A 13,307-nucleotide genomic window follows, 5' to 3' on the forward strand; every position below is an offset into this window, starting at 1 on the left:
GAGGGGCAGTATGATAATACACCCCCAACCCCTCGCTCTTTGAATTTCCAAACAACAGGAGGGAAGCTAATGATAAATAAATAAATAATCTAACTCTCCAGAAGTTTTGCAGTGGAGACATATTACCATATTATGACCAGTGATGTAACCTCCTGAATATGGGCAAGACAAGTTGCAGATATTTGACTTGGGTCTGAATGTGAAGTGGTTTCCTAGCTGTGCAGTTGACCTGACCTCCGTCTGGATCATGTTGATGCGTCGAGAGCAGAGGGTTTTGACACAGTTGTAGATATCCACCACGCCTTCACACTCCGCCATGTCCAACATGACATCCAGCACGATGTAGCAGCCGGTGCGGCCCGCCCCCACACTAGCACACAAAGGACAACTTTCACGAGTGACCATGCACAGTCTGAAAGCATTAACTCACCAGACTTTTGAGTTAGTAAAAATATTGTTAGGATTCAGGAGCACAAGTTGTTAGCACTGCATGATTTAAAAGAGAATGGCAAAGTCTTAAAGGTCAGCTACAGCATACAGGCGAGGGTCATGCCACAAATGGAGTTTGCTAATGCAGGGTACACACTGCGTGACAATCAAGCCAATTTCTGGGCACAATTCCCCCGTTTTTTGGTTCTAAAGATTATCTTGCCAGATTTTCCTGTGGTGTGAGGTATTTTAAGCGTGTTTTTTACATGCCCCATCTGCTCGGGAGTCCATCCTGGCCACACCAATTTCAAATTGCAAATATCAAAAATGCTTAATATTTACAATCTGATATCCTGTTGTGAGGGTGGAACCTTGGGGACAGCGGAGTACGCAAAATCGCAAATCCTTGCACTGCACACACTATAAGAACAAAACTGTTGTATTTATTATTAATTATATTTACGCGTGGGGTCTCTCACATTTTCAAAATCTGTTAAAGGTCTAATAGGTCTTAATCTATAACACAATACAAAATCTAAATAAACAAATATATCCATGGTCACATTTCAAGTCCAGTTAATTTATTTAGCAATCGGGGTGTGTCTCTAATAGCCAACGTTTCTTTGCATTTTTAAATATTTAAGTCAGGATAACATTTGAATCACAGGAATAAAGTGTTTGTTTGTAAAAGAGAACAGAGATGTGTGGCAGCTTGATTAAACCCGTACCCCTGCCCTAGTTTGTGGGCTGCCTTCGTCAATCATGTGACTTTCATTCTGCACATCACAGTTGTCCTGAGCCTCCCAAAGGAGAATACAATCTATAACTAATACTACTTGCCACACTGGAAAAAATCAATTGTGGCAACATCATATTTACTTTTCAATAAAATCTACAACACTGCGGGTTACGGCTGCTGCTAAGCATCACATTACCTGCAGTGGACCACCACAGGGCCGGCGTCGGGAGGTGTAGAGGCTTTCACTCTTCGTATAAAGGCCAACAATCCAGTGGCGTGATACGGCACCCCGTGCTCAGGCCAGGATGTGAAGTGGAACTGACGCACCTCATGCTTGGTTGAGTATCCTCTCTGTAAACAAAAACGCAATACAAATTAGCATTACATGTAAGACACTACATTTATATGGCATGCATCGTAACCGTAGTAGCCTACGGGCCCTTATTTCATCCAAGACGGGTTCCCATCCATTAAGAGACATCCGTGATAGATGTGACAGATTTTTTGGTTCAGTGTGAGGACAACCATGACATTATTTACGTAGGGTGCTAGGTCTTCTAGGACAGTTAGGCCTCTGGGCATCACATGCTAGTAGCAGCTGCAGTGTGACAGACACGCGAAAAGGAATTACTGAGGCTCTCTGAGCTCAGGGAGGGCTGGGAGTTTTCCTCCTCTCTACTGGGAGGCTGCTGCAGTCGCACAGCAATTTCTTCCTCTGTACAGCGATGACAAAGTAAAGCGACGCAAAGCAAAGATTTGTTGAAGACAGAAATCCAAAAAAAGAAAGGAAAAAAGCTCTGGAAAAACAAGCTGTCACCAGCTCCCAAATTCGTGCCGATTTAAATAAGCAGCAGCATGTGCCCTTGGAGAGCGAATGTGACAGTGTGATGATAATGCTGTGTTTGTGCCACTGTCACTCCAGCGTTGCTCTGAGCCCCTCCAATGCGAGATCCCCCAGGAGATTGACAGGAGGAAGACCATCAGGGGCACAACACTGTAACGGCTATGTCGGAAAGACGGCAGGGGCATTCACACATAGCTACTGGTGTTAGTTCCTCTTAATTTAACATGTAGCCCTCATACGCATCAGCAGTAAATCCTGTCAAGTATCTAATCCCGTCTATTAATGTACTACTTCTAATTCTAAGAATATCACAACAAGTACTGATACAGGCAAAAGACGGTGTTGAAACAAGGGTAGACAAATCTTAGATAAACTCACTCTCTCCAAGGCGAAGGTGCGAACTGTGTATTCAGCCAGTGTCTCTGTCTTAAGCAGAGTGATTTTGATGTCACCATACATCTCGCTCTCATCAGGCCAGTATTTACAGCATTTCACCTGTTTGAAAATAGCAAAGAAACTGACTTAAACCTCTTGGTAACATTCCTGGAAAAAGCACTTGGAAAACTGAAGAAGGTATAACATATCTGTTGATTCTGTCCAGTTCAATGTCATTTTTCAAAACACAGTACATCCCACAATATTAAGAATAACTAAAACATCCATCCTTTAACACAAACCTTTCTCAACAGAATGAAAATCTGTTCTTTGAGAGACAATATGATCCAGTGCTCCCCAATTTAACCTTCTCAGACTTAAAGTGCCAAATTTTCCAAACCGTCTCTCTCTTGAGGAGTGATTTCTCTGAATCTCCCACTCTTTTTGACAAAGACACCTTTTACATTTCTATATATCTTTAGGATTAAACCAGATGAATTACTTCCATGAAATGTGCTGCAAGGCCATTCTCTGCTACTGAACAATGTTGTTGGGGTGTTTTAGGTCACCGCATTCCTACTGACAATGTCAATTTAAGTAAATAGCGTCATCATACCATCAATCCAACCACAAGGTTAAACTGTTGAACAAATGACACTAGATGAGTGACGGATGCAGGTTTAAGTTCGGGTTTATTGGATGACTCCAAGTGTCACCCTTAAACCTTTCCTGATGCTATTTTCTTTCTTTTCTAACATATTATATTAAGTAAAATATTAAGTGAATCATTAGCTGATTTAAGTATAACAAATCAATATTAGTGTAACATTTAATGAATTCAAAATGTACAGAGGTTACACTTCAAATGCTGGGGAACAGCAAAAACAATCCTCTGCAGATATTTCATCTTGGAGGGCAAAGAAAAAAAAGCACAATAATCACATAATCGTTGGATGCTCATAATGGACAGGAGGGCGGCAATCTTCTTCACAAACACAAGGCATAAAGGAAGTCATTTTGTTTTATTTAATGGAGGTGATATTTCCAGAAAGTTCCCAGAATTATTAGTATGGAGAACCAAATTGTATGTAGGGCTACTCCTAGAAAAATGGTGTAATTTTAGCCATCTACTGAGTATTACATTTATCTTGCCTCGACCGATAGGATGGGGTGCTTAGAGCAGTGTTTATATACTACATGTACTGTATATGCCGTTCATCCTGTGTAGTCATGCAGTGTATATTCAAGGACAGCCGCCCTAGATATGTGACTCAGACATTTGTATGCCTCACAAGTATACAGAACATTTTATTGACTCTAATCATTTGAGGATGTGACGTAAATTTCTATACAACATCGCAAAAACAACATTTCATGATGTTCTCTAAACAGACAAATAAGGGATAATCCATGGCGCAATCCTTTAAAAATGTGTGTGTTTAATGTACTGTATAGTGCACAGAGACTTTGTTTAGCCTCGTTTAAAGTGTGGTTTTCAATTGCCACCAAGAGAATATGGTACAGAAAGTGTTGGGAGACATTTTGGGAAATATGGTTATTCACTATTTTAGATAAGAAGATTGATTCCACTCTGATTTCTGTGTGGCAAATATGAAATTACAACCAGCTGCTGGTTAGCTTAGCTTAGCATAAAAACTTGAAACAGGGGAGACAGCTAGGTTGGCTCTGTCCAAAACTCCAAATTAACTCATGTATCTCATTGGTTTAAACTGTCAAAACAAGTGCTGCTAGGTGGATTCTATGGTGTAACTTTGCCCAGTCTCCAGTGTTTGTGCTGAGCTACTGCTGGCTGTAGCTTCATAGTTAGCAAACACACATGAATAATCATATTGGTTTTCTCATCTAACCTTCAGTGTATAAGTGCATTTCAAAATGTTGAATCACTCCTTTCACAGGCTCTCCACTGCTTGTGGTTTCACATAAATGCAGGGCGTCCTAACCTAAATCAACCACTTTTAGGCTGTGGTTTGCATGCACAGCAAGCTCCTGTGAGATCTATACTCATCACACACATAAAAGCCTTTTATATAGACACCAAAATGCCCCCTATGGTGAATGTGGGATGTTTCTGAGCACTGGGTGGTGACAGGAGGGGAAGAAGGGGGAGTGCACATCGCTTACCCTGCCAACCTCCACCAGCTTAGTTATCATGACGATGCTGAAACAATTTTCTTGCCACACCATCCTCCAGAAATCATACAGAGTCTCCTGCTTGGGGCCTAGTGAAAATAGGGAAGAAATAACAGTGAAAGAGACGAAAACGGCGGCATCAAAGCGTATTCTGCTCAATAAGGGAGTTGTTGCGGTTGTGAGATCTCGTATTATTGTGACCTAAGTGTCCTTCCTCAGACGGCGGGGTGCTGATCTCTCAAGATTGTGCTGTCAATAAAGTTATTGGGAATTCCAAGCAGGGAAAGGGTGATGGGTGACAAAACAACAGCAGTAGCTGATGATGAAAGCCCGGGGAACCATCAGTGACTCGTTGGCATCAGAGGAGCAGATTTGAGCTACAACTTTAAAACGAAGATCACCTAGGAAGATAAGCAGATGAGCAGACCTTGGGTGACTTTGTGATGGAATCTCCCTAGAAACTGACACTCCTTAGGGTTTAGAAATTTTGAACAGAGTCCGACTGTTCATCAGAAACAACTTTACATTTGAGCGACAGAGGGTGAACTAATGGTTCTCTCCCCAACAATGAACGCGCCGCTCGGGCCTGTCGCAGAGATTGAGAAGCTATAATTAATGTGTTTAATCTTCTCATGATTAATTCAGTGACATCACTAGCACAGCCTTCACAGGGTGGCGGTCACACTATTACCGTTGGATTTGCCGTAGAGTTTTGGCAAGGGACTGTTCATGAGTAGGCTCATTGGTTAGATCATCTTCAATTTATTACATGGCGGCAAAAGCTACTTACCCGAGCTGCATGCACACACACACACACACACACACTCGCAAATGAACACACACACGCACACACACACACATAGCCTTGCTTGGATACTCACCCTGAGTGGCGATGAAGTGGTTGGATCGATGGTAGCCCTGAAAGAGAGAAGAGGGATGACATGCTGAGTAAGCCATCTGCGCCTCAGGCACAGCAGTATGTGAGGGTGTCTCTCTGTCTCACCCTCTTCCTTACCTTGTTCTCTGCATTTTGCTGTCCTAAGACTGACCCACTGCAACTGTTAATGGCCTTTCCTGTTTAACTGTACAGCACTGTCTGACCAATTGCTCGCTCCACACCATGTCTTTGCTCTCATAGACTCCACAGAGAGAGTTTGGAGCAGTTGAGGCAACATGTGGTAAATACTGCACCTTGACAAACTGCTGAGCAATAGAAATAAAATGTGGATTCCGGCAACGAGTCGGGTTAGCTGACTGAACAATGACTCATTCCTTGTGAAAGTTTAATAAAGATATGATGAAGAAACTAAAGGCGCACACTGTTCAATTTCAGGTGTCCAATTTATTCGTCAAACTTTCTCTCAGAGCACAGTCCCATAAAAACAAATCCATTTTCATTGAAGATGCAATATGTACTACATCTGGGATGATGAATTCAACCATAACCACATTTCTTTTCCCAGCAAACTCCCCCGTTGAATTCTTCTCACGAGTCAAATGAGTGGAAGAATATCATACACTATAGTTTCACATAAAGGCATGATATCATCACCAACATAAACAAGGCAAAATCTGATACGTACAGTGAAGTATTCTGAGATCCTTTATATCAAAGAATGTGACAGCCTTTGATATAGATGACAGACATTTTCATATGGTGAGTATGGGGTGAATATGAATGGACATTGAGATGTCACCTCTACAGCCTTGAGGGGAATAAACATGGCAAAGACCACCTGAGGTACTTTGAAGCATGAACACTTTAAAGAGCAAACTGTTCAAAGGAAGTCCGGAAAATAAGTGCTACGTCTCTAACCTTTCAAGGCGAAGGAGACACCCGTCTCCAAGACGCAAGCCTCTGACAACACCACCTAGAAAACCACAAGGATTTTGTGGTTCACGGTTTGTTGTCATTTTGAGCAGCTGGAAGGATAATTGATGCCCCAATTACATTACATGGCTCTGTAGAATTGAGAAGGCAGGTCAGGATTAATCTGAATAAACTCCCGAGCCCACCGGCTGTCATCAAATCAGCATGATGGGGCAATCCACGTTCATAACAGTTTCCATCTTTTTGCGGAGGGCATCTTCCGAATATGTCGAGTCTGTCCACGTTGCTGACTGAATTTCATCCAGTCATGTAAACGGGGACACGTTCGAAATGGAGATGGATGACCAGTGCTGTGAGGCCTGCTATCCACAATTCCCCTGGCCCCGGCCAAACACTATCAGCAATGCTACTACTCCTCCAATAAGACCAACACCATAGCCACTAAACCTCCTGAGTCTTGGCCACTTATGCGAACCCTTTCCACTTCCACAGGCCACTTCCTCTATCCGAGAGGACACATCTCCTCGTGTTAATTTACAATAAAAGGGCTAAAGGGGCTTTATTTGAGGGAGGGGGGGGGTCAAATGTGCACAAACCTGAAACACACTTTCACATCTTTGAGCATTTGTGGATAGAGGATAGTGGAAAGAGAACAGGGAAGTGGAAAGAGAATAGAGCGATGGAAGGCAGAAGAACGAGCAGTGAAGTACTTACTTCCCTGTTAATCCGAATCTACAGGGTCCAAGGTCGAGGGAGTGGGAAGTAGAAAAAGAAGACATATAGGCTAGTTAATGAAAGAAGCTTTTGGTAAGTAGGAGTTATGGTTACAGACAAGTGGGAAGAGGTTTGTGTGTGTGTGTGTGTGTCTGTATGTGTGTTTGTAGGTGTGTTTCTCTAAGTACAGCAGGACTGGGCTTCATGTGTTCAAGTTCCCATTTTTTTGTGCGACTTTACGGCCTTGTTCATTTACTCTTAATGTATTGTTCGCTTTTTTCAGATGAAAATTACTTTTGGTTTTCTTTACTGTAAGTTTTCGCTACAGATTTTCAATTTAAAGAAAGAAAAAATACTTTGATGTGCAAAATCATTGGAGATCCGCTTTCTAAATAAACAAACGAAGGTGAAGGTAAATGTATTATTTGTTCAAGCTTAAATCGAGACTGTGATCAGATTCGATTGGAAACAGCCTGACAATATTAACAAACAACCATCATCTGCTAAAGTCTGAGTGCTGCACTGAAATATGTGACATCCCCCTTTTTCCTACCGCCACACCCACTTCCAAACCAGTGAGACAAGATAGGAGGAAAAATAAAATAAAAAAATCTTGGTTCTCAACAGTAAAGCAGTTCTAACTGTACCAAAAATGTATCCATGTTGGAGCCAATCGCTTATAGTAAGAAGCTTATTCTTAAGCTTAAATTGGCCTTCGAGGTGGGACAAAATAGGATGCTAGCATTATTTTTACAATAGGTACATTGAGACAAAACTTAGTAACAGGATTTGTGTGTAGGTGTGTGTAGGTGTGTCTGTGGGTGGGTGGGTGCGTGTGTGTGAGAGTTTTGGATTGTGGCCATGCTACACCTGTCAGTACGACTGTGTTTCTCTTTAGAAGCAGCCAATATGTAAATCAGCAACAGCCAAGACGCACTGGACTGCTCTACATTTGCAAAAGGCACAGGGAGCTTTCAAACATATGCAAAGTTCTGCTCCTCTTCAGGCAAACAAACACCACAGCCAAGTAAATACTCTGACAGAGAACTCTGACAGAGAACTTGCACTTTTTCACCTCTGTTTTGAAAGTGCAATAATAGTTCAGAGGGAGGAAAAAACTTTTCCATTTAACCTCTGGTGAAGTAATCACAGGTTGTCCAAAATATGCTTCGCTGTGGTTAATAGTTACCATCCAGCTTGCTGGGTCAGCCTTGCCAGGGCCTGACGCCGACACTGTGGTGGCTGCTGAGTGGTGTTTTCCCTCTATTGCCTGCACCTTTGTGCCCTAAACGCTAATGGAGACCCTCACGATAACTACAATCCTAACAGCAGGCCAGGTTTGTAATGCCCTCTCATTGTAATGAACTCTCTAAAAGCATCTCACCACTGCTGTCTATACTCTACAGAGAAATAAAAGAGACGGAAAAAAGCCCTGTAGTGTCGAGCATTTTTGATGATATAATTTGGTCTAAAGAAGGAATCCACCTCAAATCAGTCGTCAACTTATGCAGCTAGTAAATTTCTCTCACTGACATTTTTTTTAAATATTCCCAATGAAGATTTTCACAGTCGTTCAAACTCTTATCAGCCTCAAACAGGACTGGGAATACATCTGCCTGCCTGAACTTCCCACCGAGTGGCATATATGCTTTACAGTAGTCCCAATGAGAGGCGTGCAGAATAAATCTTGTGAGATAAAGAAATCACATCAGATTGCCAGACGTCCTTGACTTGACATGACTCAAATGAAAAACAACATCTGAGGACCATATCAACAAAATCACAGGGGAATCAAAATACAAGTTTCTATTTACGAGTATATCTAGCAGTAAAATTGTATTTATTTTTTTTTTAATTTCAAACTCACGGTCAATTTCTTTTGTTAATAACTTCACTGTTGCCATCTAAACGCGCTACTTCTGCTTTCGGAAAAAAAACACAGCCTCCTCTAGTTTTTATGAATGAGAACACGTATGAATGAGACCGTTTGAGACACATTAGCAACATATACTGTACATGTATTTCATATGATCAGTGAGAATGTTATTGTGGCACTGCATGTGTGGCAGACAGTTAAGGTGAACAGTGGACAGGATAAACTCCACCAAGCCAATCCAGAGATTGAATAACATCAATCATGTCTATTTAATTTAGGGGGATTTTGTGGCATCTTACAGAACGGGTCATCTCCTCTGCAAGGCATTAAATGCATTCATTCCACTCTGTTTTAATAAAGCAAGAGCAGAGTTAGTCTGGGTCAGGGATTCGGTGCAGCGATAGACAATCATGGCAGCTGGGAAAAAAATCACGAGGAAGGATGTTTGATTGGATGAAAGCTTCCAGGTGAAAGTGGGCCAGCAGACTGGTGAGCTTACAGGAATGAGAGAGATGGACTGTGGCTTTGCAGGGTGTGAGAGATAGAGACGCAGCAGAGGCTGACTATTTGTATCCCATGTCGAACAGAGGCAGAAAAACAGGATTAGACTTACATCAATGTAGTTGGCGTTAATGTAGTCTGAGTTGGGGTCTCCCAGGAGAGGGTGGAGCTTGACTCTGTGGCGGTCATCTGAGACGGATTAGAATAAAAGAGCAAAGGACTGTTGAAATACAGAGTGTACACAACAATTTCTCTTCATTGTTTGTACAGAAAATATATTGGTTCCGATGACTTACATCCCAACGTGTCATCCCTCCCTTTGGTTTTGTCCTTCTTCTTAGTGCAGTCCCAGCCATCAAAGAAGCTCTACAGAGATAAAGAGACCCGTGCAGATTTTAGGAACGGGACCTCTCTATATCAACCATTCAAAAAATATCTTCGATAAACATTAATCAAAGCTTCAATACATGTTTTCTTTTGTTTTATGTGTGATACGGCGAGCATGATAAAAGCCTATCAGCACATCAAGCACGGCGAAGGAGATCAAGAGCCATTGTATCCTACGGAGAGGTTTAGTGGTCATGCAATTAATTAAAACCCGGTAACTATATACCTTCTGGGTTCAAATTGTGTGGACACCATCGATGAGAGTATCAAGAGATACATAAACCATCTAAATATTCCCAGAATTGAGTTTTATCACATGAGGCTGTGCCGCACAAATTGACCAAACAGCGATCATCGAATCATAGTTTAGCAACCATAACTAGAGACGGCAAGTCTTTGGATCTTTGGAAACAGGTTTATTGCCAAGTAGGTTTTCACATACAAGGAATTTGCCAAGCTAGTTTGGTGCATAACAGTCACAAGTACAAGTACTGCAAAAGTACTGCAAAAGCCAAGAATTATAAACATAGAACAGAAACACTTGATAAAAATATCTAGTGTAGTGTCTTTTAAAAACTTGTAGCCATTTAAATGCATATTTAAGGCTGCTTGTACACAGTTTTCGGTTTAAAATGGAGTCACCTGTAGACAAAGTTAGCTGGAGATGGCTCCTGGAGCTCCTCCAAGTACTGGAGCTCATGTTACCTTAACTAGCTAGCTGATAAGCTGATTAAATCTGCCAACGACAGTTATTTCAGGATGCTGGCGAGACATGAGAAGCCTGCTTTTGTCTATCTTTGTCTAAAATCAAGGTCACATTGTTTCAGAAATTCCAGATGTAAAACTGCTGCATTATCATTGTCAATGCCGTGTGAGAACAGAAAAATGCAAAAACAAAAAGCCAATCATAGCTTTCTCTTACATGAGGAATAAATTGTTGCAAATTGAGATGAAATATTGTTGATGAATACTGCTCTGTATGGTTCTTTATGCAGTGTATGAATCACTGTATGATGAGAAGACTTGTAATTAGAGTGAAGGCAGAGAAGCTGACACCTGCTTGGTGGATGGCTGTTCAGCTGTATTATATATACACATTATACTCAGCAACACCGCTCCTCGCTCCCTATCCACCTGTCTGCACGGATGCACTGGTGAGCAATTACTCTCACACAATGTCATAAGGCACTTTTAAGTTGTTTTTTAAGTTATTTATTTATCTATGGTTTATTGGATAGGAACATATACATTATACGAAGACAAACTAAAAACAGCTGCAAGTATCATGGTGCTTACAGCAGATGCTAGTTTGTAAGAACCAAGAAGGTTTTTTTATGAAACTAAGAGATTAGAATGAGGTATGTGAAGTCTGCAAACAGCCCCTTCAGATCACACACACACACACACACACCCTTACCAGTCTACCCCCCGTGGTTTTCAGCCACTGGGGGAATTTGGTGAAACTCTGCCCAAGTATGCATGCTGAGCAGGGGATTACAACTCAGTTCTCCCCACAGAGAGCCGAGAACCAGCCAAATCCTGCCTGGGATTACACCCTCCTCCCCCCCCCCCCCCCCCCACCCCCACACACACACACACACTTTTTCCTCCTCTTTCCTTGCGCTCCCACTCACGGTCCATCTCTCTTTCCCTGAATCCCTCATTGTCTATCTATCTTCATCACTTCTCTTCCTGTTTCTCCCTCAATTCTATTTTTGACACTAGACCGCTGAGCTCTCTTTCTCTGCTCCCACCACTCCTCTGCTCAGTCCTCCAGGGAGGAGAGAGGACCAGGGAGAGGAAAACGCAGGAAGAAAACAGTGAGAGAGTGGCAGTATATCGAAGGGAAGTGAAGAGAAACAACACAGATCAGTGGAAAAATGTATTAAAAACCCTCATTGGCAGGGATCATTGGAGTGGGTCTGTTAAGAGGTTTACATGAAATGAGGAAAATGAGATGAAAGAAATAATGACACAGTGTAGCACAGCCTTGAACTATTAACATCATTACTATTCTAACATCTTGATGCGATATCAACATCCTACTAGATTTCATAATGTGCATTGTTTGTTTCCCCTCAATAACAAGGCAATAGACAATCTGTCCTCCACAATTTCCCTTTTGGGATCACCTAATAACTGTTATGTCACCTTGTTTGACCTGTAATTATTTCACCCGCATAATTTGTGAAATGCCAGAAACTGTGATGAGATTCATAATCCCACCATATCCAGTCAAAATCCAATCACAGATGTCTGAGATGTGATACAATTGGGACACTGAATTCAAAAGAATATAATAAATAAGCCTGAATCACGCTTCCCATAAGGTAGCATTAGATAGCTGTTGTTTTTTTAAAACAAGTGCAGTAATTCAGTTGCCCCTGGTGCAACTAAACTTTGAATCAATGAGTCCATCATCCTTGCTAACCTCAGCCTCAGGGTGCAAAGTGGTATTATGAAAGTTTTGAGCTCTCAAGTAAAGCTCTCTGTTTGTTTATTCGTAGGTTTCTGTGGTGGGAATAGGACAGTAGTGACAGTAGCTGCCATACAAGCCCCTTTACAACTCACTGTAAAGTCTTGATCAATGTTTTTACACAACATAGGTATTCTTCGGGGAAATAAAACCTATACCTGCCGGGGGAGTGTAATATGATGCTCCTCATCATTTTCCTTCATAATGGAGAGAGACACTCTATCAAAACACATACTCAAGCAAAGAGGGAAAAAAACAAAGCAAAGAGGTGTGTATTGATCTTTTGAGTGGAGTGTGTTTTGCCCGTGAGGGACAGTTTAATGAGTCTACAAGCAGAGTTCCAGAGGGGAAAACCATGAACCAGAGACAAAAGATGTTTTCTCTCTTCATGAATGCAATGTGCTGTGGGTGACAGGAATGGACTTCTCCCCCCGGGAGAAATTTCAACTCTCAGCCGCAACCGTTCCACTGGGGAGGGGTATTCAGAGATCTCAACCCTTCATTATGTGCCCTGAAACATACAGCTAGATATAGCAGCCACTCGGGGGGGGAGGAGCAATGTTGTGCCAAAAAAACATGTCTGTACTCACAGGTCAGTTCAGGACTGAAACCCCGCGATGAATTGGTGCAACAAAGAAACTAAGCCAGCACTGATCTGTCAAGCGAACTCAAGTGATTTACAACAAACAACAGTGTTGGTGCAAGCAGATGCCGAACCTTTTATGTTAAGTTCCATGACAACGACTTGGTTTGTTATAGTGTGTTTGAATTAAGGTAATTAGAAATGCAGAGCCACTAAGACCAACCCCCCCGCTAGATCATTTGATTTGGACATTACAGATAGGTTTCAAGGGTGTGAACATCAGCAGGATCACTATGGAGCATCATCAGACCTCTGCTGTGTGAAGATCCCAACTCTTGACCACATCTGGGTTGTCCCCCAACAAAACATTCAGTGGTCCTCAAGGTTAAGAGTATTGTCCG

At 41.9% G+C, this 13,307-nt stretch overlaps 1 protein-coding gene across 5 annotated transcripts in view; it reads right to left on the minus strand.

Annotated features, from left to right (window-relative positions):
* ptprub (protein tyrosine phosphatase receptor type Ub) overlaps positions 1–13,307 on the minus strand; it is a 141,021-nt gene that overhangs the window by 9,315 nt on the left and 118,399 nt on the right. For 3 of the 5 annotated variants that reach the window (XM_076109507.1, XM_076109506.1, XM_076109505.1), the window contains 7 exons: positions 9,757–9,826; positions 9,573–9,649; positions 5,420–5,456; positions 4,530–4,627; positions 2,391–2,507; positions 1,365–1,519; positions 235–370 (listed from right to left, as the gene is read on the minus strand). In XM_076109507.1, the coding sequence (XP_075965622.1) occupies positions 235–370; positions 1,365–1,519; positions 2,391–2,507; positions 4,530–4,627; positions 5,420–5,456; positions 9,573–9,649; positions 9,757–9,826 (690 nt within the window). Of the gene's footprint in view, positions 1–234; positions 371–1,364; positions 1,520–2,390; positions 2,508–4,529; positions 4,628–5,419; positions 5,457–7,083; positions 7,102–9,572; positions 9,650–9,756; positions 9,827–13,307 lie in introns of all 5 variants that reach the window. The other 2 variants (XM_076109503.1, XM_076109502.1) reach the window with 1 other exon arrangement.

This window comes from Anarhichas minor, unplaced genomic scaffold (genome assembly GCF_050575085.1).
Source record: "Anarhichas minor isolate MPS153535 unplaced genomic scaffold, ASM5057508v1 ptg000041l, whole genome shotgun sequence".
NCBI classification, from domain to species: Eukaryota; Metazoa; Chordata; class Actinopteri; order Perciformes; family Anarhichadidae; genus Anarhichas; species Anarhichas minor.